General features: G+C 37.2%; 1 protein-coding gene across 7 annotated transcripts in view; it reads right to left on the reverse strand.

The window, feature by feature from the left end:
- Positions 1-544: 544 nt before the first annotated feature.
- The window catches only part of MYCBP2 (MYC binding protein 2), a 225,959-nt gene continuing 205,479 nt past the window's right edge, over positions 545-21,024 (reverse strand). For all 7 annotated transcript variants that reach the window (XM_074378365.1, XM_074378366.1, XM_074378367.1 and 4 more), the window contains 15 exons: positions 20,345-20,425; positions 19,042-19,308; positions 18,282-18,565; positions 16,759-16,855; positions 15,341-15,460; positions 13,730-13,831; positions 12,851-12,979; positions 12,347-12,479; positions 10,947-11,050; positions 10,030-10,218; positions 9,118-9,225; positions 7,779-7,988; positions 4,752-4,859; positions 3,957-4,122; positions 545-1,377 (listed from right to left, as the gene is read on the reverse strand). In XM_074378365.1, coding sequence (XP_074234466.1) covers positions 1,262-1,377; positions 3,957-4,122; positions 4,752-4,859; positions 7,779-7,988; positions 9,118-9,225; positions 10,030-10,218; positions 10,947-11,050; positions 12,347-12,479; positions 12,851-12,979; positions 13,730-13,831; positions 15,341-15,460; positions 16,759-16,855; positions 18,282-18,565; positions 19,042-19,308; positions 20,345-20,425 — 2,214 coding nt within the window. In that variant the 3' untranslated portion in view covers positions 545-1,261. The remainder of the gene's footprint in view (positions 1,378-3,956; positions 4,123-4,751; positions 4,860-7,778; positions 7,989-9,117; positions 9,226-10,029; positions 10,219-10,946; positions 11,051-12,346; positions 12,480-12,850; positions 12,980-13,729; positions 13,832-15,340; positions 15,461-16,758; positions 16,856-18,281; positions 18,566-19,041; positions 19,309-20,344; positions 20,426-21,024) is intronic.

Raw genomic sequence — 21,024 nt, forward strand, 5'->3', positions numbered from 1 at the left:
TTAAAGGCAAAGATTATTTTAAATTTCTCACAAATGCTTAACAAATGTCATTAAAATAATGTATATTGACAAATTATGTATTTTCAACTGGGGACTTCAGAACAGAACTGGTCAAAACTTATGTCAGCTCTATGAAATAAATGTCATCTGATTTATGATCCATCATAAACCAACAATTTGCCAATTTTATGAGCTAAATGTAAAAAAGGTCTACCAAAACACACAGTCTACAATAGATAAAGGAAAGACTTGTGATTTTGTTGATGTTAGAAAAGTTAAAACAAGTGGGGTTAATAAGATGGAGGTTGGTCAATTTCCTAAGTGTTTTCTTCCATCTCTGGCATATGCCTGTTTGTGAATATAAATCCAGTGTTTGATTAAGATTCCACTTTACTGACTTCATTACTACTCTTATTTTCCCTAACAGTTCTGAAAGTCATGATTGTGCTGTGTTAGCAAATTTCTTTCCAAGGAAAATTGGATAGAGTTTTAGTCCTTACATTAAGGTACTTAAATTTTGTTTCTCAAGCAACACTTTACACACTTGTTAGACTTTATCACTGTATAAAAATGTACAGTGGTTTATTGACATGTACATTCCATTATGTTTACAGCTGCAAGATAATGAGGCACACTCAGTATTGCACTTCATTAAAATTTCAGGCTCAAACTTAACCTAGAAGTTTAAATGAAACTGCATTTGTAATTTAGTAATTCTTATACAGGACAAACATTGATATCTTTATATACAGTGTGATACTTATTACATTTATATGCTGTCCTAACACAATTTTTTTTTTAAATAACAGTCTAGGAAATAAACCAGAATATTCCTCTTTTTATCCCCACCCGTGATGCAATTGTACAGGATTACAAAAAGGCAGTATACAATAAACAATGATTATTTTTCTTTTTTGCTTGAAAGCCAGCATCATTCGTAGTCCATGGGCATGGCAATTCTTTGTTATCAATTATCTATGAATGTCCAATGTTTCACAGGCCAATGACGGTAATGGCCACATGCAAACACCTCACAAATTTGATGTCTTGGTTCAAAAGAAGATAAACTGAAAGAATGGGGAAACTGTCCACAGCAAGAATTATGTACATGTATTTGGCATCCTTCTTGCACTGTGAATGGTAAGTTTTCATGGATGTAAAAATGGTCCCGTCCTTATCCTGAGCAGAGTTTAAACTTCACCGCATCCGCCTGGGGGATGAAGGCAACTTTTCTCTTTGTAGACAAAGGAGTCTGAGTGTTCTAAAAAGTGTGAGCGTTTCTGCACACGCCACAACCCAGAGCAAACTCTTCCCCGGTGGGTGGATGAACAACATGGAGAGGACACTCAGTTCCTTCCAACTGTTTGCCTTTGGGACCTGTGTAAATTTTGAAGGAGGCAAAAGAATACAATTAAAAGCGCACACACACAGACACACATACACACAAACCTAAGGTAAATACTAACCACTGATAAGTTACTCAAAGAAGTAACTTGACTACGGTTATGCAAATACAAAGTTAAGTATAAAACATTATTTTCTTCTAAGTACAAAAGTAAAAACATTCACCATTAAAAATTCAACATACCAGATACATATAACAGGAAGGGATAGGGTCCCTTACCCACGACATCCTGCCTAAAGATAACCACTCTGAGCTATAGATCTTTTTCTATTAATAGGTAAATTAGGTATACCATCTTAATGCAAAGAGCAATGAACAAGATGGTCACAAAAATCTCTCACTGTAGTCTAGCAGAAAATTATTCTGGATAAGAAAATATGAAGACTTTTATATAGAACGCTTTCCTCCAAGTAACAACAAACTGAAGTGTAAATAAGCCATGTTATCCTTCTATCTTCTCTGAAGGAAAAGCAGACGCTGGTCAAGTGGGAAGACTGATTATTAGTGTTACATTAAAAACTATCTAAAAGGAGATCAGTAAAAAATGGAAATTATTCAACTGAAAGACATGAATGGTAAAATAATTCAAAATGTCATAATCCAGAAAGAAACACTTAGGGGAAGATACATATTTGTAGATAATAATCAAACTAGGCTTAAAAGTGTGCAAAAAAACCTGTGTTTTTCTATGTTTTGAAAGATTTGTTATGTTAATGGGCCTCATGTCACCTGTTTCGTATCATTTAAAAAGGATTTCTGCTGCTTTATAAGCGAAGAGCTACTCTGTGCAGGGAACACAGGCTGGGCTTACACTTGAATGCAGAGTCTTATTAACAGAGAGGAAGGAACAGAACTATGCACTAGTTTCCTACCGCTGGTTTCCAAAACAGTAAATGTAAATTTTGATTTTGCTTGAGAGAAAAGCATGATGAGATTGGATGGAATGAGGTTATCCAGATTGATGGCGAATGAGATCTCAATTTACCTCTTCCAGCTTTAAAAACTCCTCTCACGTAAAAGAAGGCAAACATGAGGGATAAAAGGCTAGCGTTTATGAAGCTCTTAGCCTGGCACAGTATAAACAGTCAATAAAGGTTAGCTATGGTTACTGTTAATGACGACAAACGGTGGCCTGGTCTAGACGAATATAAGGGAAGTTCCATATAAGGGGAAGACCAAGGCATGAAGGTGAGTTGCAGACTGCAGGCAGCGAATCTCAGCGGGAGAAGCCCCCTGCTGGTTTCAGCGAACAGGCACAAGAGCAGCGGTCAGGGCTGCCTCCGACAATGGCAGGCATGTGGCCCCAGGATGGGTCACCAGAGGTTTGTGAGAAAGGCAATTATTCATGTTATAAACTATAAAGCGTATCACTATCTCCCACTGCAAATCGCACCAGTGTATCTTCCCTGTGTTTTTTAAAATGTAAATAGAAATAAGTACGAGTAAATATTGTCATTTCTCCCTTTCTTACAAAAGGCAACAAACTATATACGCTGCTCAGTAACTTGGTCTTTCACTGAACAGTATCTCCTATAGATCTTTCTGCATCAGTACCTAGAAACTCCATCCTCAGTCTCCCTCATTTTTCAATGGTGCAGAGTATTTAGTGTTTTACCAACCTCCTACTGGATACTTGCAATGCTCACAAATTTGTATTATTATAAACAATGATGCAATGAATAACCTTGTCTATTTGCTCTTTTTTACTTTCCTCACATATGTAGGTATATCCCCAGAAACGGGACTGTTAAAGGGTAGATATACTTGCAGTTTTGAGAGGCACCATAGGATTCTGCTTATTCGCACTTTGATTAGCAACGGATGAGAGCATTTCCCAGCCTTGACAACATTGCACATTGTGGTTTATGTACTTTTGCACATATTTGCACTCATTTCAGATCTATCTTGTGTAAAACTCTCTTCTGTGGTCACATCTGCCTCTCCTTTGCTTCTCTCCCTTCTGTTAAGCCTGGCATTCGGCCTCACTGTCGTCACCAGCCTCCTGATCTCGTCCCACTTTTTCAGCTTCCTTTTGGTTTCATCTTCACTTTCCGTCACCCTTACCTCCACAGTTATCTCCCCTGTATTCTCAATGGCTTCTTTAATCCCCGTGGCTTTCTGATACTCACTACGCTGCCAATCCCAGCCATTCCTGATCAAATCACTCGCCCACTTTATGATGCTGGTTCCAGGCTTTTAAAAAAAAAATCACAAAATCCCTTTAAATGGTTCTCTTATCAGTTTATAATTTCAAACTTCACATGGCCCTTCAGGGCTGAACAGAAATGCTACTAATCCTTAGCTGACTTCCTTCTCGGTCCCCAAGCCATCTGCTTCATTACAGCTCAGGACCTTTCACTCACCGCGGTCACCTCACTTTCTACCTCACCCAGAAGGACGCTTCCTTACAAGGGCCGAGGAATTCCCTTTGTTTCTTTAGGATGGTTTGAACCTGATTTCTGCCACTGGAAACAAAGTGTCCTCATGTGATCATTAGATAGAACTAGATACCATATCATCATAATCATATTCAAAAATACAAAAAGCATACCTGCAGGACAGTGTGGTAGTTCTTCCTTAGGAATGCTAGTCATTCTCTGAAAGTCATCATGACAAGCGTTACAGAAGTGTGTTGTCCCAAAACAGAAGAAGACAGCCACCGAGCAGCAGTAGCGGCATTTATATTCCAAAAAGTCTGTGCCGTGTTTTGGACACATCTACAGCAAAAGAAAACAGACACAAGATTATGTCAAGTCTACTTCAACTATACTTAAGACAGTCATATACACGGCTCGTATTTTGAGAGTATACATAGCTCTTGAAACTGATTGAAAACCTGATGATACATAACATTAAAAAAATTGAATAAATGTGTTCCTTTGCCCAAAATGTCTGGACAAAGCCACAAGTTCTAATCTCAGCTCCATCATAACTACTATTATTTAAAAAGCAAGCCACTGAATCTCCTTGTGAACGTTTCTTGGTTAGCCAAATTAAAAAATTAATAATATTTCATCTCTCAACCTCATAGATGGACTCATAGTGAAGATTTCATTGAAGACAGGAAAACTTAAAAGTTTGTGACTGTAGGTTAAAGAAAAGGAAGGAAGTAAATTTATTACTTGTCAAAATATGGTTGATTATTTTATGAGATGAAATTATAAAATGCAAAAGAAATAATATGCACAAAGTGATTTGGAAAATTATACACTGCTATACAAACATCAGAAAACACAGGGGAAAAAAACCTGCTATACCATCCCCATCATATTAGTTACATTATTACTTAAAAAAACGTAAGTTTAATGTTTCTAAACTGTCCTTTCTAATGAAATGTTTTGCCCACCTGAGCCCTGGACACATCAGAACAGGCCCCACAAATGAGCTCCCTGGGATCATAATCATCCCCTTGTCCAGCCTCAGCATCGCAGCGAGCTTCGCCCCCAAAATACGCCTAGGGAGAGAACACAGTGAGATCACAGCAGGAACAGGAAACACTGCGTGGGTGGAGCAGCATGGGTGCAGTGGACGCTAGCTTGAGAGGTCTTCGGAAACACTACTGCCTGTTAAACGGTCCCTTGCAATGGTAAGTGGGTGTCCACGCTACTGCCCACAGGGCACAGCAGGGTAAGAAATAAAGCTACTTCATGAATAAAGCATGAATGGATTCACGCTTACCATAGGAAGTTCAAACACTGTACTTACCGTCAAAGAAAAAGATAAAAGAATGTATAATATTCCAAATAAATATCAAGAATAGGATATTAAATGGTAAAGAGAAACTATGCTTTTTCAGGGTAAAAAGTTTGAATAGTTTTCCTCATTTTGAAATATTAAATAACATATTCCCTTCTGCTGCTTTAAAAATATGCCTAAAATAAACTTTAGTATAAAATTATAATCCTGAGGGTAATGGGAAAGAAAAAAATCCATTTTGATCATATAAAAATTTTTTAAAAGGAAAGGCAAATTTGATAATTCTGTTCAGAATACTGCTCATACTTATAAAACTACATTATATGCAGGAACTCAACAGTATCCAATACAGATACTTGAATAAATGAAATTATCACAATAATTTATTTGCATTTGCTCTGGGCACAAAATTATTTAGGCCAATTCTAACTGGTGCAATCTGCAAACACAGTATGTCTTATAGTCAAAAAACTATGTCCATAATTAGGAATAAGTAAGATGAGTCAATATAAATCTTTTATCTGTACTAGAAAAACAGGTCAAAAGACAGGCTTCATTAATACAGAGGTTACAAACAGTCATCTACCAGCTAAATCAGGCCTCAGAAGTATCTCATGTGTCCTGGCCTATTCCAGCTCTTTCACTTTTCCAGATTCTCTGCTTGCCTTTCTGGACATTTGACTGACACCCAGTGTGGTAGCATGATGTTCACTGATGATGTTTAGTACGTCCGACGCACAGAAGTAATATTTTACTATTTGTAACAGTACACGATTCACAGATGTACACTGAAGGGCTTTCCCTGGGTGTGTGCACCTGTCTGCTTTTCTGGCTATCATCTACCTCCTCAGCCTTTCATTCGTTATCTGCATTTTCTTTTTGTTACTTTGGGAGACTATGCATCTTTCATGTATTGATTCCTTCATTCATTTACTCATTCCCTAATTAGCTTAGTGTCTAATAAATGCCAAGTACTGGAGAGAGAGTAGTGAAAAAACAGTCTTTGTCCTCATGGAACTTACCAAGTGGGACAGAGAGACAAGAGAACCAGTTACCGTGACGCAGAGCAACGAGTGCTATGATGATGTATGCAAGACGTCCAAATGGTGTGGTGTGGTGGTGGCAGGGAGGCTGAGGCAGGAAGCCCCATAAAAAGACCGGAAGGACCCCGAGGCAGGGCCACTGCTTTCCTCCCAGCACCGACCAGTTCCCTGGCCCAGAGGCTGTCTCTCACTTTTTGCCTCTAAAGTGGCAAACTTACATCTAGAATTCTATTGGTTCCCTGAGCTCACTTCTGATTGGTTATTTCCTTCACTCCTGATTGGTTATTACTCTCACTTCCGATTGGTCCACTTCCCTAACTGCTGATTGGTCCATTTGTAGTAGTTCATTTGCATGGAGCTCACTCCTGATTAGTCTATTTCTACAAAGCTTGTTCCTGGTTGGTTAACTTCTGTTGTACTTTATTTGCATATGATGTTGCAAAGTGTAAAACTGGCAGCCTATAAAAGGCCTGTGTAAAGCTACAGGTGGGGTCCAGAGCTTGAAGTGTTAACTCCCGGAAGTGTGACCAGACCGACCTGGCTACTGGTAAGAGTGTGTGGGTGGGTGGCAGGTGAGAGCCAGGTGCAGAGTAGGAGGCAGAGAAGAACATTCCACGAAGAGAGGAGCCCACGTGCTGGTGTGGGGGTGTGGCAAGTGAGCAAACATGGCCCGGTCTGGGGAACTGCAAGCTGCTCAGAGTTTCGTTGCACAGGGCACAAATGGCAGCACATCGGGAGATGAGACTTGAGAGGGGAATGGGCTTCAGCACAACAATGACAATCAGATCTGAGATCTAAAAATAATCTCCGGGTAAAACTCTAAGTGTCTGTGTAAAGCATGAAAGGGAGGGGTTAGGGCTCCATACAAGGAGTCCAGGAAGAAGGCCACTGTAACTACCAAAGCAAATGATTAGGGTTGCTGAAGATGTAATAGAAAGGAAAAAAGAACTCAGAAGAGATTTGGAGGCAAAATTGATAGGACTTTGTTAAAACAGACTGGATAGTGAGTCAAAGTCGATAAATGTAATCAATAATGGGCATGTAGACTTGGAAGTATTTTTGAGAAATTCAAATGTCTGGTAGGCAGTCGGATATTTGTTTCTCAATCTCAGAACTACTGGAGGGTCAGAACAACACAGGTGGTAGCGGAGGCAAGAGCGGACAGGAGGTCGCCCGAGGGAAGGAGGAACCATGAGGCAAGAACGGAGGGCTGGGGAACAAATATGTAAGGAGTAGGTGAATGAAACGGAACTCCGTGAGGGAGTTAAAGACAAATGACCAGAAAGGAAGAAAGATACCAAAGAGAGTCTTGTCCTAGAAGCCAAGGGCATAAGAATTTTAAGGAGGGAATGGTCAAAAGAGTCAAACAAGAGAAGTTTATTTAAGAACCAACTGGATTTGGCAAACAAGAGGTTATTACTGACAGGAAGTAGATTGTGTACAGAAATATTTCATGTTTTGGAAACACTTTGTATATGTTAAAAAAAAAATCCCTAAACAAATTAAGTCAATAAATTCTATATGAAACATAGTACCAAACTTGTATTTTTAACTTTAGACTTAAGACTAGAATAATTCAACTTACACCGGTAATCTCTAAGTCTTAAAATTTCATGTTATGATTAACAGCATACCTTTCTGCATTTGTAGCAGACATAATATGCGTATCTATTCATGGCATAGCCAGCGGGGTCGTTATAAAATCTCACACCAGGAGTTGTGATAGCTTCGCTCTTATGCAGACCTTCATATTCCAATCTCATTAGAGCTTTTCTTCTGACATCCTCATAGAGTTCTTTTATTGGATCCAGCAGGTCCTTTAACACTATATGATTAATTTTGTTCTGAAATTAAAGAAAAAGAACATTCTCTAACAGAACCATTGATTTATTAATTCAATAAACAGTGTGACTAAAGTGCCAAGCACTGTGCTAACCAAACATTTTCTAAATAAAAAGCCATTCAAAAATAATCTTGTAAAGTCCTCACAAGCTTATATTTTCCCAAGAGCAGGGAAAGTGGGGGCCAGTGGGGCACAGAACGTGAAAATTCCATCGTATTAGCTTTATGCCCCTGAGTATGAAATATATATCTCTTGCTGCCTTAGGTGTTCTGGGAATAAAAGGTTACCTTGCTACTAAAAATATCCGTGTGTGTGTGTGTGTGTCTGTGTCTGTGTGTCTGTCTGTGTCTGTGTGTGTGTGTTGGTTCCTTAGGAGTAGGCGGAATGTCAGGTAATAGAAATGAACAAACCGTAACCGCTTTCACGTACCATTTCCTAAATGTGGCTTTTCTTTGTGACACCAAATGAGAAGGGAGAGAAAATACCACAATCTTCTTGAACACTGCGCAGCCTAAGCAAGTATTGTGCTAAGTATTTCCATGTTATACCTTATACACCAGTCTGCAAAGCCATTATTAAACAAAAGCTTTTTGTTAAACATTATTACCTGCCAAAACAACTTGCTACTTTGCTTACTATCTTTGTAGAAATGTGTCAAAATGTCAAGAATTTTATCCTTATTTTACCTAAGCTCTAAAAGAATCTGTCGTAATGGTATTTAAAATTCAAGTTTCACTCTTTCATGGCCGGTATCACATCTACCAGCACCACAGGCTCATTCTTCTTTTTGGTAGTCACCCACTGACATGCCACATGGTCTGAACTCCCGAAGGGTCTGGAAGTAGTGATGTGTGCCTTTCAATGCATGGTGATAGCTGAATGAACTTTCTGATGCACTAGTATAATTTAATCAGCTTGTAATGGACAATTACTGTTTTGAAAATGCATTATAATAGAGAGATCTTATCATATTCTCAGGTACCACCTGGATGAAGAGAGCAGAAACTGAGGGTTGGTGGTAAAAAGCAGACTGAAAAGGACACCGAGAGATGCTGACACGTTTATTTTGAAAGATGAAAGATAAAGATGAAAATAAATAGAAAGTAGATAATATCTGATTCTTTCCATACCTTGCAAATGGGACAAGATATAAATCCAAATGTTATCCTTGGACCAAGCCATCTGTTTTCCAAAACTCGTCGACAGCACTGTAAGTGGAATACGTGACTACAGTCCAGCTTAAGTAAAGAAAACAGAAGAATGTAAGCAAATGTAATAAGAATAAACAGTTGGGTAACTGGCAGATTATTAATGTAGGAAGTACTACCTAAGGCAGGTATGAGAAAAATCTAGAAATTTAGTACAATGACATTTCAGCACTTCTCTACCAGTCATGGGACATAAGGAACTAGGTCTTCAGCTTCTCCCAATTTTTTACCATTCATATGTTAATGCCACCTTACAGAGTGTGAGCTGGGTTTGGGAGAAATGTAAAATTACTCAATACTGTATCTCACAGAAAGAAGAGGAAATTACTGATTTAAAGATATAAGATTTGTTTTTGAGAATATTCATTATCTTGAAGTCACAAGAACTGAAAATATAAACAAGTAGTAAATTTTCAAAAAACGTATTTAGCAAATTATAACTTCTATAATTTACTAATACACATTATGGATACAGGGATATATATCATTATGCAGAGATCAGTTACATAACGCTACAGAATACCATGCCGGATTTTGGAAGTTAAGAAGGGAGAAACTACTGGATAATCTAATTACTATTTTCTCCCTTACGAACATTTCATACATTCTGCTGATTATACAGGCTCACACAAGTCACGAATTAAAGCTCAGCATACAAGATGGAGACAGAACATGCAGAGACAGAATCTGCTCTTTAATTCACTGGTGGATATTAGTGGGACATTTTCTCCCAATGGTATAAGAAAGATCCAACCATCTGTTTATTTGACAAGTATATTTATATTTCCTGTTTAGAAATCTCGACACACTTAACACTTTAAAAGCGGAGACAACCTGAATGGCCGGTGCTGCCGAGAGTGCTTCGGTGAAGCAGATCATGCACATGTCGTCGGCATCCTGCTTCAGGGCCGTGGCACTTTTATCACAGCCGTGTAGGCAGGGCAGACAGTGCTCTTCGTTTTTAACGCCTCCACATGGATGGCCACAAGGATGCGTCTTACTACAGGCGATCTTAGCATACTCCTGTGAAGGATGGATTACAACGGCACAGAAAATATCAAAAAAAGTCATACATCCTGGTAATTATATCCATTATATTAATTTTCCAAGATATTTTTCCCATAGGAAACATGTTGTGGTGAAATAAAATTGTTATTTTTATTCTTTGTTTGTATATAACTTAGAATTATTAACAAAGTCTATTTCTCTTTAAAGTGATTTAAAAAATTTCATTCCACATAAAGGGAATGCTGATTAAAAAGTGAAATGCACTTTCAATCTATATGTTATCATGCATAGCCACGAAGCAAAAAAAAAATTCCTGACATATAATCATCCTATCACCACCTACCCCTCACCAAAACGAGGATTTAAAAAAAAATATATAGCTATCTTTCACTGTCTGAACACTATCCCAATTCCTGTTAACTAAATTGAAGAATCAAACATATTTGGATAGCATGGAATGTGTACAGATGTTCAGGACTAAAGAACTTTCAGATACTGGAAGTTTATTTTAGGGAAACAAGTGAATAAAATATGTAAGAGGCAAAGGAAATGCAGTCTACTGATTTTAACCTGAGAGCCTTATCTGATCCATTCTCCAGCCTTGATAAAGCATTTCACTCTTCACAAGGGTAATACACTAATTTAGAAAACAAAAGTGATGCTGAGCTCAAACTCTAATTTATATGACATTAGGGTGTCATGAGGGAACACATGGTTACTGTGAGGGCTTCATCTACACGCACCTGGCAATCTGCATCAGAACAAACACTGCCAACAGCGGATAATTCGGTGCCACTCCTGGAACCACAGAAACGGCATGCTTCCGAGCTACTTGTGGTGGGTTTGCCTAGGTTCAAGCAGAAGAAGAAAAATCATCCTCAAGGATATGTTTTCTACCTATTTCAATACAGCTAATTGGAAAAAAAAAAAAAAAAACCAAGCAAAACAGGTTTCTATCAGTTGCTATTTCTGAGAAATCAGCCTGGCAGTTTTACAGCTGAAAGGTTGTAAGCTGCCCTAATTACAAAGTAAATAATCACACACACACTAAAGGATAAGAAACTAAAGAGCTACGTGAAGCCAAATAAATTATTAACTGATTTACTTATACATTTTCAGTAAATAGAAACAGACCAGGCTTCTAGTCAAGACAGTAGGTCAAGCAGCTAGGTAGCCCCTCACTACAAAAGCATGGAATCAGACAAAATACAACAACAGAAACTAAATGGAAATACGCAGAAGAAAGGGAAATCACTAAGTACCTTTCCACAATGATAGTATTACAAGGCAGAGGAGAAAAGTAACCTATCATCAGAGAATATGTAAAGTGAAAAACAGAAGAATTCTCACCCAAGGAACTAAAGATAATAGAACAATTTGAAAAGGAAATTAAATATGTTTAAAATAGTCAAATAAGGAACAGAATCCACAAAACAAAGACAGACTAAAAGGAAAAAGAACAAGATTTGAAAAATACAGACCAAGGTCATTTTTAAACAGATACAAAAAATTTAAATAACTGAATTTAGCAATATTTACTACAGAAAATGTTTTTTTAAAGGCTAGTTTATGTTATGAATACAATGATAGTTCAAACATTAGAACACTTATTCATGTAATAAATGGCATGGAGGGATTATAGGCGAAAAAAAATCAACTGTGAGAGAAAGAAAGACCATGCCCTTATTACAGCATGAAAAGTTACTCATATTTAGAGTTAAAAATCTGTCAGGTTTACACCTAACTCTAAAATCAGAAATTTGTGTCATTCAGACAAATGGCAGACTATAGAGGTGCTGAAAATTGAGAATTTTTAAGATTCAGTGTACCCTGAAGCTGGGAGTACACTAGACTTTAGGAAAAAAATCAAAATGTTTTAAGGATAAAATGACTTGCCCAAGGTCATGTAGCTAGTTAGAAGCAAACCAGCTTTCCTGACTTTTAGTCTAAATGGTTTGCCATAGAACACTGACTATTGTCTACTAAATACAAAAATATAGAGGGTGATCAATAATGTCATAATCACTTAGAATACACTCAAAATTATTCACATTAAATAAACTAACATCCAGTTTAATCGTAATTGGTAGGGATGGTTCAATCTTTTATTTACAGCCTGGTTCAATCTTAAATCCTCTTTTACCTGTGTGTTCTCGGAACTCCACCATTGCCTTCATTGTTTTAGAATCTGCTAGCGCCATCAGCCAGAACAATTTGGTTCTACCACAGCCTTCATGAAGGTCAACCTTAATAGCTTCTTCTTCTTCTTTGAAGACCTGTTATGCCATTAAAGAAAAGGAAAAAAATGTATTTATCACTCTGAAAGAGGAAGTATAAAATTCAATTAATCAATAATGAAAACAGCGTTTATTTACTAAGCATTCTATGAAGTTTCAGGTATTTCCAATCTCTTTAATCTTCACAACAGCCCTACTTTTTTAAGTGTGGAGACTGAGTCTCAGAAGTTAAACAACTTGTTTGATTTACACAGTTGGTAAATGAGGCTGTTGGGAACTCCACCCAGGTCTCTGATCAAAGTCTGTTTTTTCCCATCACACCAAGTCTCTTTCCCACATTTATTGCAAAATTTACTGAATATATTTTATGTCCCAGATGCCATTCTGCGTGTAAATACAGCCATCTTCACCTGTCTTTGATGAGTTTTGGTTCGCCGATGAAGATGAAGGAATCTGTCACAGTCAGTACATAAGTTCCCACACACGTTGCACAAGATGATTGCTGCAGTTTCACCGTCGTCATGGTTATCACACATAGGCTACAAGACATTTCCATACGTGACCACGGATTAATGAGAAACTCTTAAATATGCATACAAGCTGACTGTAATTTATTTACAACAGGAACAGACTGTTACTCAAAACTCAATTAAGAATTTAGAGTCTGAACATTAAACAGTTATGGCAAATGCACTTACTATAAAAAAGCCTCCAAATCCCCAATTCAGTAGCTAATGTGCTGTGTGGATTCAATGATTAATAAAATAAACATGTATACTTTTCTTAGAGACTTGAGAAAATTTCTCCCATTATAGTCAAATATTCTGTATGCCAAATGAGTAAATAAATAATTCATTTTTGAAACTTGAATGTTAATACGAAAATGTTGAAAGGGCCTATGTAAAAGTTCTCCATTCCAGTGAACCTACGGATACTTATCAAACCCACTTCAGGTGCATCTGTGCGCAAGTGGTACAGCACGCTGCTCTCTTACTGCTTTATTTCCTTCTTATCGTAGGACTGATCACATTTAGTACAAAATCTTGATCTAGAATCAGAGTCTGGCTGAAATCACATTTTGCTATGATGCAAACATGACTCAGAGAAGAAGGGAAAAGATTCTTTTAATTGAGTTATAGTCAGGTGGGAAACGTTTTTTATGTAATTAAATCCCCTAATGTACTATGAAGGGGGACCCTAGGTGAAAAAGACTTGTGAGAGGAGCTTGGGCAATGTGACACAATTTTTCAGGAGTTCCACTAACTGTGTATTTTGACTTCTGAGCTTACCATTTGTTTTTGTTGCCCATCCTTCCCCATCCATCTCCCCGAGGAGAGGCGATCTACGTGGTCCTGGTCAAGAACGCACAGTGATGCCAGAGCAAGCCAGAGCTGTCGAAGGGAAAGGCTGTTACGCTACTGAGTTTTTGGTTACGACACAAAACACTGCCTGCCTGACACATGACCATAGCTCAGTAAATGCTTGCTGGACTGGAAAAAGTGTACATATCCAGTGGCACTCAAGCGTTCCTGATGGGGCACCAGGCATACCCGCCCACTGCTGTGTGTGCCAGGCACATAGTAGGTATGCAAATATGTACTGAATAAATGACTGCTGCTCTGATGAACCATTCTGTTGTCTACCTGACACATAAAATTATCCTTTGTTGGTCTACTATGTAAACAACATAGCAATACATAAATTTTCATATTTAATATACCGATGCCTTCTACACATTTCTCCATCTAGTATCATCTGCCTGAGGCATTAGATTCCAAGGACTGGAGCTGTTTAATTTTGCAGTCCCATGAGGAGCTGGGTAGTAACAGTTCCCCAGGAGTCTCTGTATGCCCCTAACGGCCTAGCACTATGCTTGGTACACTCGGTCAGAAAAAAGTAAATGTCTTACAAGCTTCAGAAAACTGTCCTTAAAAATAGTTTAAAACTCTCTGAGGTTTAAAGGGTAAGCCTCATTTTTCCTTAGAATGATATATTTCTTCATTACTGAACAATAGAAAATGACTTAACTGTCTCAGCTCTGAAAAGTGCATGTGTCACTGGATGAAGAGTAAGAGGGGGGGAAAGAGGGAAAGAGGGACCAAAAAAGAAAACTGAAGTATGAGAGGAGAAAGGGGAGAGCGAATGAAGGAATGAATGCATGTGGGTGGGAAAGGGTCACTGTCAGACGTCACACTCACTGGCAACATGGCAGTAACTAGCTTTTTCTGCCCAAGGGAGACACAATTTATCTTCTTTTTCAAACTTTTGAGGATTAGCTTAAGCAATTTCTACCAGCCTTCACTTCTTCCTAATGCTTCACACTGTTCTGCTTCAAGGAAATCTCAAATCTCTTTTCGAAGTATATGGGACTAGAAATTTGGCAGGTTAAAATTTACAATAGATGTCTCATCTGAAGAATGCAGTCTCACTCCCTAGGAGATTCTGCCCCACCCCGCCCTAGGCACACACTTTCTGCTTAGGTAAGGCCCACACATGCAGTAAGTAGGCCACGGGGCTCTGTTAGGACAAGTGAGCCACTCTGAAAGGAGCAGGTAGCGGCCTTGTCTTTGGAGGATCTTCAGTCTATCGCAGTTTCACGCTGACACTAAAACTAACAGTAAATACATCATCAGAGAGACAGTACACCGACATATAGATAATTTAGCCTTTTCTAACCTTAGCTTCCTAAATAATAACCAAAACAAGTGATGAAGAACATACAGCAGTGAATATTAATAACACCATGCTTGGTTCATAATTTAAAAAAGCCCTTCATACTTTTTCAATAAATATAATATTTGGTGAGAAAAGAAAAGTAGATTAAACTGGCTAATTATTTGTTCAAACCTATTACTGAAAAAGAACATGCAATGATATAGACCAAATGAAAAGAAACCTACCCTAGTTGTTGCAATACATCTCACTGGAGATCTAAATTCTTCCTCCATCTTGGTCAAGGCAATGATGGTTTCTGCTATGGCATTTTTTGTCACTCGGGACCATGCTTCTGACAGATGACCCTAATGAGCAGGACACAATACTTTAATAAGCAACCAGAATGTATAATCAAAGCAGCAAATTCTGTTCTTTTAACATCTCTCTCCAAAAAGGAAAGATTTATTTGCTAGTGGGGTTTTAGATAAATGAGCATACTTTAAAATAAATATCCTTCACAACCATGCAAAAAATTCAACTTCTATTCACTATTTTGATGATTCAAAAGAAAAGGAAATAAAAATTTAGGTTCTCAACACTCTTTCCCTATAGGGTTCAAGGGCATTTTTTCTTACACTTAAATAAAAACATTTCAGAAATACTAAGGTGTCTATGATTGAGAAATCTTGATTATGAAACTTTGCTATTTAACATGAAATTCATACAGCTAAGCTAATTGCTTTAGATGAATGTTACTGGAATCCAAGAGCACAAATGGGTTCCAATTACCACCACTTTAATTTGCTAACTTGGTTTTTCACCAAACACGAATATGTTAACTGCTATAGAATTTAGGTGTTCCCAAACATCTTTCCTAAATATTTCCATCCAATGAACATACTGGGAAAGTCTGTTTGAGAATTGAAAAAGTTCTCCATTTCTTTGACGTAGGAAATGTCCATGCTGTTGGGAAAAGTGACAGATTTTCACATTTCCCCAGACTATCCTTCCTTGTCTCACATCCACATGCTGTTAGTCTTTACAGGGACAGTTCAAATTCAAATTTCTCCTCCTACAAAATGCCTTCTGTCTACCCTTCCTCTCAGGATGTATCATCCACAGCAGTGTCCTGCCCTCTTCAGGCTGGACTCCTGGAAATATAATGGAATGTGAGGAAACTAACGTGGAGCAACCAGTAAGAACCTGGCATTCTGAGAAGCAATTCTCTTCCCTCCATGCTCCCAGACCTCCCCGCAAAGCATCTGAAGACAGCAGCATAGGACATTGATAAACCGTGAGAACCAAAGATCATGAGAAACCATCACTTTGAAAAGCCCCTTTTTTCCTTTAGGCTCTTGGACTCAGACTGTTTTTTAGGGTTCAGACAATATGGTTTATTTTTTAAGTTTTAAAGTCTTGGAAGACTTATGTAATAATTCTCAAGTAAATGAATTGGGAAGCTTGAAATGAACACAGTTTACACAATGGGCAAATTTATCACCAACTGAAGACAAATGGTGCGACAGTGAACCTATGAAGAGAGCCTGTAAGTAAAGCAATAACAAGAATGTTCTTCTATCAATTCAGTAGAAAAAGCTACTTTTTTGTTAATCAGGTTTCTACGGCAATTCACTGACATAATGATCGGGGGATGGGAACTTACTGCCGCCATATCCTTAATAAGTTTAATGATGATCTCTGAGATCTGGGTAGGAGTTGAGCCCTTCATCCACCAATGACTTTCACCTCGTCGAATGTAACTACAAAGAAAAGTCAGCATTTGCAAGCTAATCAGTGACAGTTACAAATGAATGAGATGAAAACTGTTATTTCAGCATGCATTTTAATTTTTAAAATGATTCAATAAATCAGGGCATTTTTTAAAAGACAATAAATCAAAACACGCATTACTCATAATCTATCTCTTCAACCCCAAGAGGGTAACTATCGATATATGTTCCCTTTCAAATATTTCACTGTATATATATTACTTTTGCATACATCTTCTAGGACAGTGCTATTCGAATTATATCCAGAGACCACAGACTATTTGTTACCAGTCCACATAAAGATAATAAAGAGCTTGTACCGGAGTATGCCAATTACATCGCTGAGCATACTACTGTTTAGTTCAGCTGGCATTTTTCCCCCCCGAGCGAGACTATCCAGATGAATAAAGGGATACACTTATTTACATTCTGGTGCTATCTGCTTAATGTCATGAATTGGCTCTTTTCCTAGCACCATTCCAGACATCTCCAATTTTCTGCTGTTATACACAATTCTGTAACAAACATCCCTGCATATATATCTTTGTGCACATGTATGAACATTTTTGAGAGAAACAGTTCTATAAGAAGTAGAATTGGTAGGTCAAAGGATATGCACATTTTAAATATAGTGATATGTTATCAAACTGACATCCCAAAAGGTTACAGCAATTTACATTAGAGGTCATAAAAAAGTGCCTATTTCTTCATAATGCTGCCAATGCAAGGACATCTTCCTATTGTTTTGATCTACATTTCTCTGATTACCAGTGAAGTATCTTTTCATTTATTTATTGGCATTTGTAATTTTTCTTCTCTGAACTGACCGTTCTTGTCATTTGTTTTTGTATCAGTTTTTTGTCTTTTTCTCATTGATTTGTAGTCATTCTTATAACATTATGAGTAATAATTCACTGCCTACTATATAAGTGTGCAATATTTTTTCCCAAGTCAGTTATTTGTATTTTAAAACATTTAATAGTATTGTCTATCAATTTCTATTTTTATGTAGCCAAATCTGTGAGTTATTTTCACGTTCTGTGTTTTGTTTAAGGGTCTTCACAAATTGAAGATTATAAAAACATTATTCTATAATTTGTCTTATTTGAGTTTAAATAATATATAAATAAAGCTTTAATTGAGCTCAAGTTTATTTTGTATATGATGTGAGGATGTACAATCTTTTTTTGTACTTGGGAACTATTCTAATGTTATATATTCAGCCAACTTTCCTTTCCCCACTAATTCGAAAAGACACTTTTATTATATACAGTATCCTCTTTTATACATGGGTCAGTCACTTACGGCTTTCATTTCCGGTAAATAAGCAAACAAGGTGAAATTTGAAATGTTTTAATTCTCCAAATAGTAGCTCACTCTGTTCTATTTCTGTACTAAAACAGATGCAGTGACCAACCTGGAATTGAAAATCATCGGAAGGGTAACTGTTGTAACTCCTTTGCCCACGGAGGTACCAGCTGTTCCTGTGATGGTGGTTCCTTTAGCTTTGAGCTGTACTGTGAGCGCTTTGGCAATGCATCCTAGAAACATGTCCAGGATACCTAGCTTATTCCAATCTCCTTTCTCGGTTGAGTGAATAATATCACTGATATCTGCTGGGGGGAGGGATTTCACTCCTATAATGCTGGCTAGACGATTAGGGGTCACTTCAGGCAAAACTCGTCTTAGTAAGGAGGTCACCTAGTAAGAAGAAGAAAAGAAAAAAAATCCTATTTAAAGACTGGTGTTTTAAAGTTTTCATTTTTTAATGAGTCTAGCTATCATTCCATTACTTTAAAAGCTTTGAGAAGGACAGGGAAATGATTTAAACACGATTTGATTTCTCAAGTGGTTACTACCACTCCAGGACAGCAAGAAAAAAAGCATATCTCTTACATTATCATTATAAAGACATTATATATCTCATGGTAATAATTACATTCAGTAGCCAGAATACTCTTCACAAAAACACATCAGGAAAATGAAACATATTTCGCTCTTCCGTATTCTCATTATAACGAATGAAAAATAAGAAGCATGGAGTAAAAATATAATCCAAAACCCAAAACGTAACAAAAACCGCAAAAAAACCCAAAACCACTTCTCTTTGCTACAGTAATTTTTAACAAAGTTTCAAGTAACAAAATAACCGCAAGGTAAGTGGTATGACCAGCCACCTGTCTCTGGACTCGCGGAGAGGCAGTGTGGAGCAGTGAGAAGAGGTCCTGGAGCAGAGTCAGCTGCTGGGCCAGATACTGTCGGCCCACGTTGGAGCCACTCAAGGCCAAGACCATGGAGAGCAGCTCAAAGCAGTAGGCATCGGAGGAGGCATCTTCATCACTGGGCTGGGAATTGGCATTTTCTTTGCTCGATATGGCATGTTCCCATTCTTCACGAACTCTGGTGGCTTCCATGCGGATAGCCTGGACAATGTGAGCACACACCTATTTGAGGGCAAAATAAAGAAAATGTAAAAACATACGTGTAAGTCCTAGTTAAAAAAACCCCAAAAACCCCCCAAGAATATTAGTTGATACGCAGTCTAATAGTCTTTTTCCCAGTTAATTCTCCAATGTACTATTCTTTTAACCCATCTTAAAAACAAGGAAAACCAGGGGAACCATGATTAAAAATCTGAATACCTAAAATCAACTAGTATAGAAATGAATTATATACTAGTTACCAATTCCCCTGATTGTGGTTAAAGATAGCAAATGAAAACAAATTACCATATTTAATCACTTCTAAGGCACCCCCCCCATTTCTATTCATGTGCTTTACAACTGACACAATTCATAAAGTAATTGGCTGCAATGCTTTTTTTTTTTTTAGTGATAACATAAAATAACTGCATGTTCTACAACCGGTAGCTTCTAAGACTCAGTAGAATGTTAAAAAGATAAAGCACAAATATATTTATGTTATTTATTTAAAAGATTTAATGGTGTTGAAAGTTAAAATAATATGCTAATTTAAAACCTAATTCAAAAGTATTTTATTTGACTTTTGAAGGGCTAATTTTTATGTTACTTAGGCACACCATTAATATGAACAATCTACTACTACTCCCCCAACTCCTGAATTAAAAATATCAGTGCTGGTTTAGTTAACATTGTAACTGCTTGGGAAAATAATTTTTTTAAAAATCAACCAACCAACAACAACAACAACAAAAAAACAGTGGGGAAAGGAACACAGGAAATGCAAATGAAATATGATATAGGTGGGTATTTGACACCAAAATGAAACAATCTACCTGAAAATGAGAAAAACAAAGAGCAGCAAGGTAAGAAAGTTAACATTCATAACAAAATCTTTAAAGTGATGCAGGTATGCCAATATATTCCTTCCTCTCTAGAAAAAGGCAGGACCTATAAAAGAGTCAGCATAAAAAAGCCTCCATAAATTTTGGAAAATGCTTTATACTTTCAAACAAACAAACAAAAACTGATGAAGACAATGAAATGGCTATTAACCAACCTGTTTTTGTAGGTTAGTCAGTTTACTTCTGCTGAATATGATTCCAACCATGTGTTCTTTCAGGTCAGCATCTGATGTTGCCTTTATATAGAAAAGGAAAAAAAAGAAAGCAAACTCTTTCAATAAAATTTGTACATTTGACATTTTGAAGTATCTTGAGAAATAATCATGCAGGTAGTTTTACAAGGTGAATTTACTCACTATTGGCTAAAGTGACTACAAAAAGGACAAAATTTGTGAATTTAAGAAATTCAGAGAAGTATTCTTCATGTATTTCTTTAATCTAGTCAATTTCTGTCACTTTGAATCTATTTCTAAATTATGAACATTATTAGTTCACATCCTACATTTGGTTATTAGAAGAGCAACTCTGGAAAATGACATTTGGTTAAAAGGAAAGTGTCCTAACAAAACTCTGATAATGGTCTTCAATGAAGCTACTCTAACAGCAACAGTAATCAAAGAAACATACCAAAAGAATACAAATGAAGGTTGACGTTTCATAGCACGTATCACGTGTTTGGTACTCTTTTAAGTGATAAATATACAAACAGAAATAAATACACACACACACACACACACACACACACACACACACAGACAAATCTTATTTAATTTTTACAAAAACCTCATAAGGTAAGATCTGATGTTCTGCTTACTTTACAGGTAAGAAAACTAAA

The sequence above is a fragment of the Camelus bactrianus genome, chromosome 14, assembly GCF_048773025.1.
Source record: "Camelus bactrianus isolate YW-2024 breed Bactrian camel chromosome 14, ASM4877302v1, whole genome shotgun sequence".
Classification (NCBI taxonomy): Eukaryota; Metazoa; Chordata; class Mammalia; order Artiodactyla; family Camelidae; genus Camelus; species Camelus bactrianus.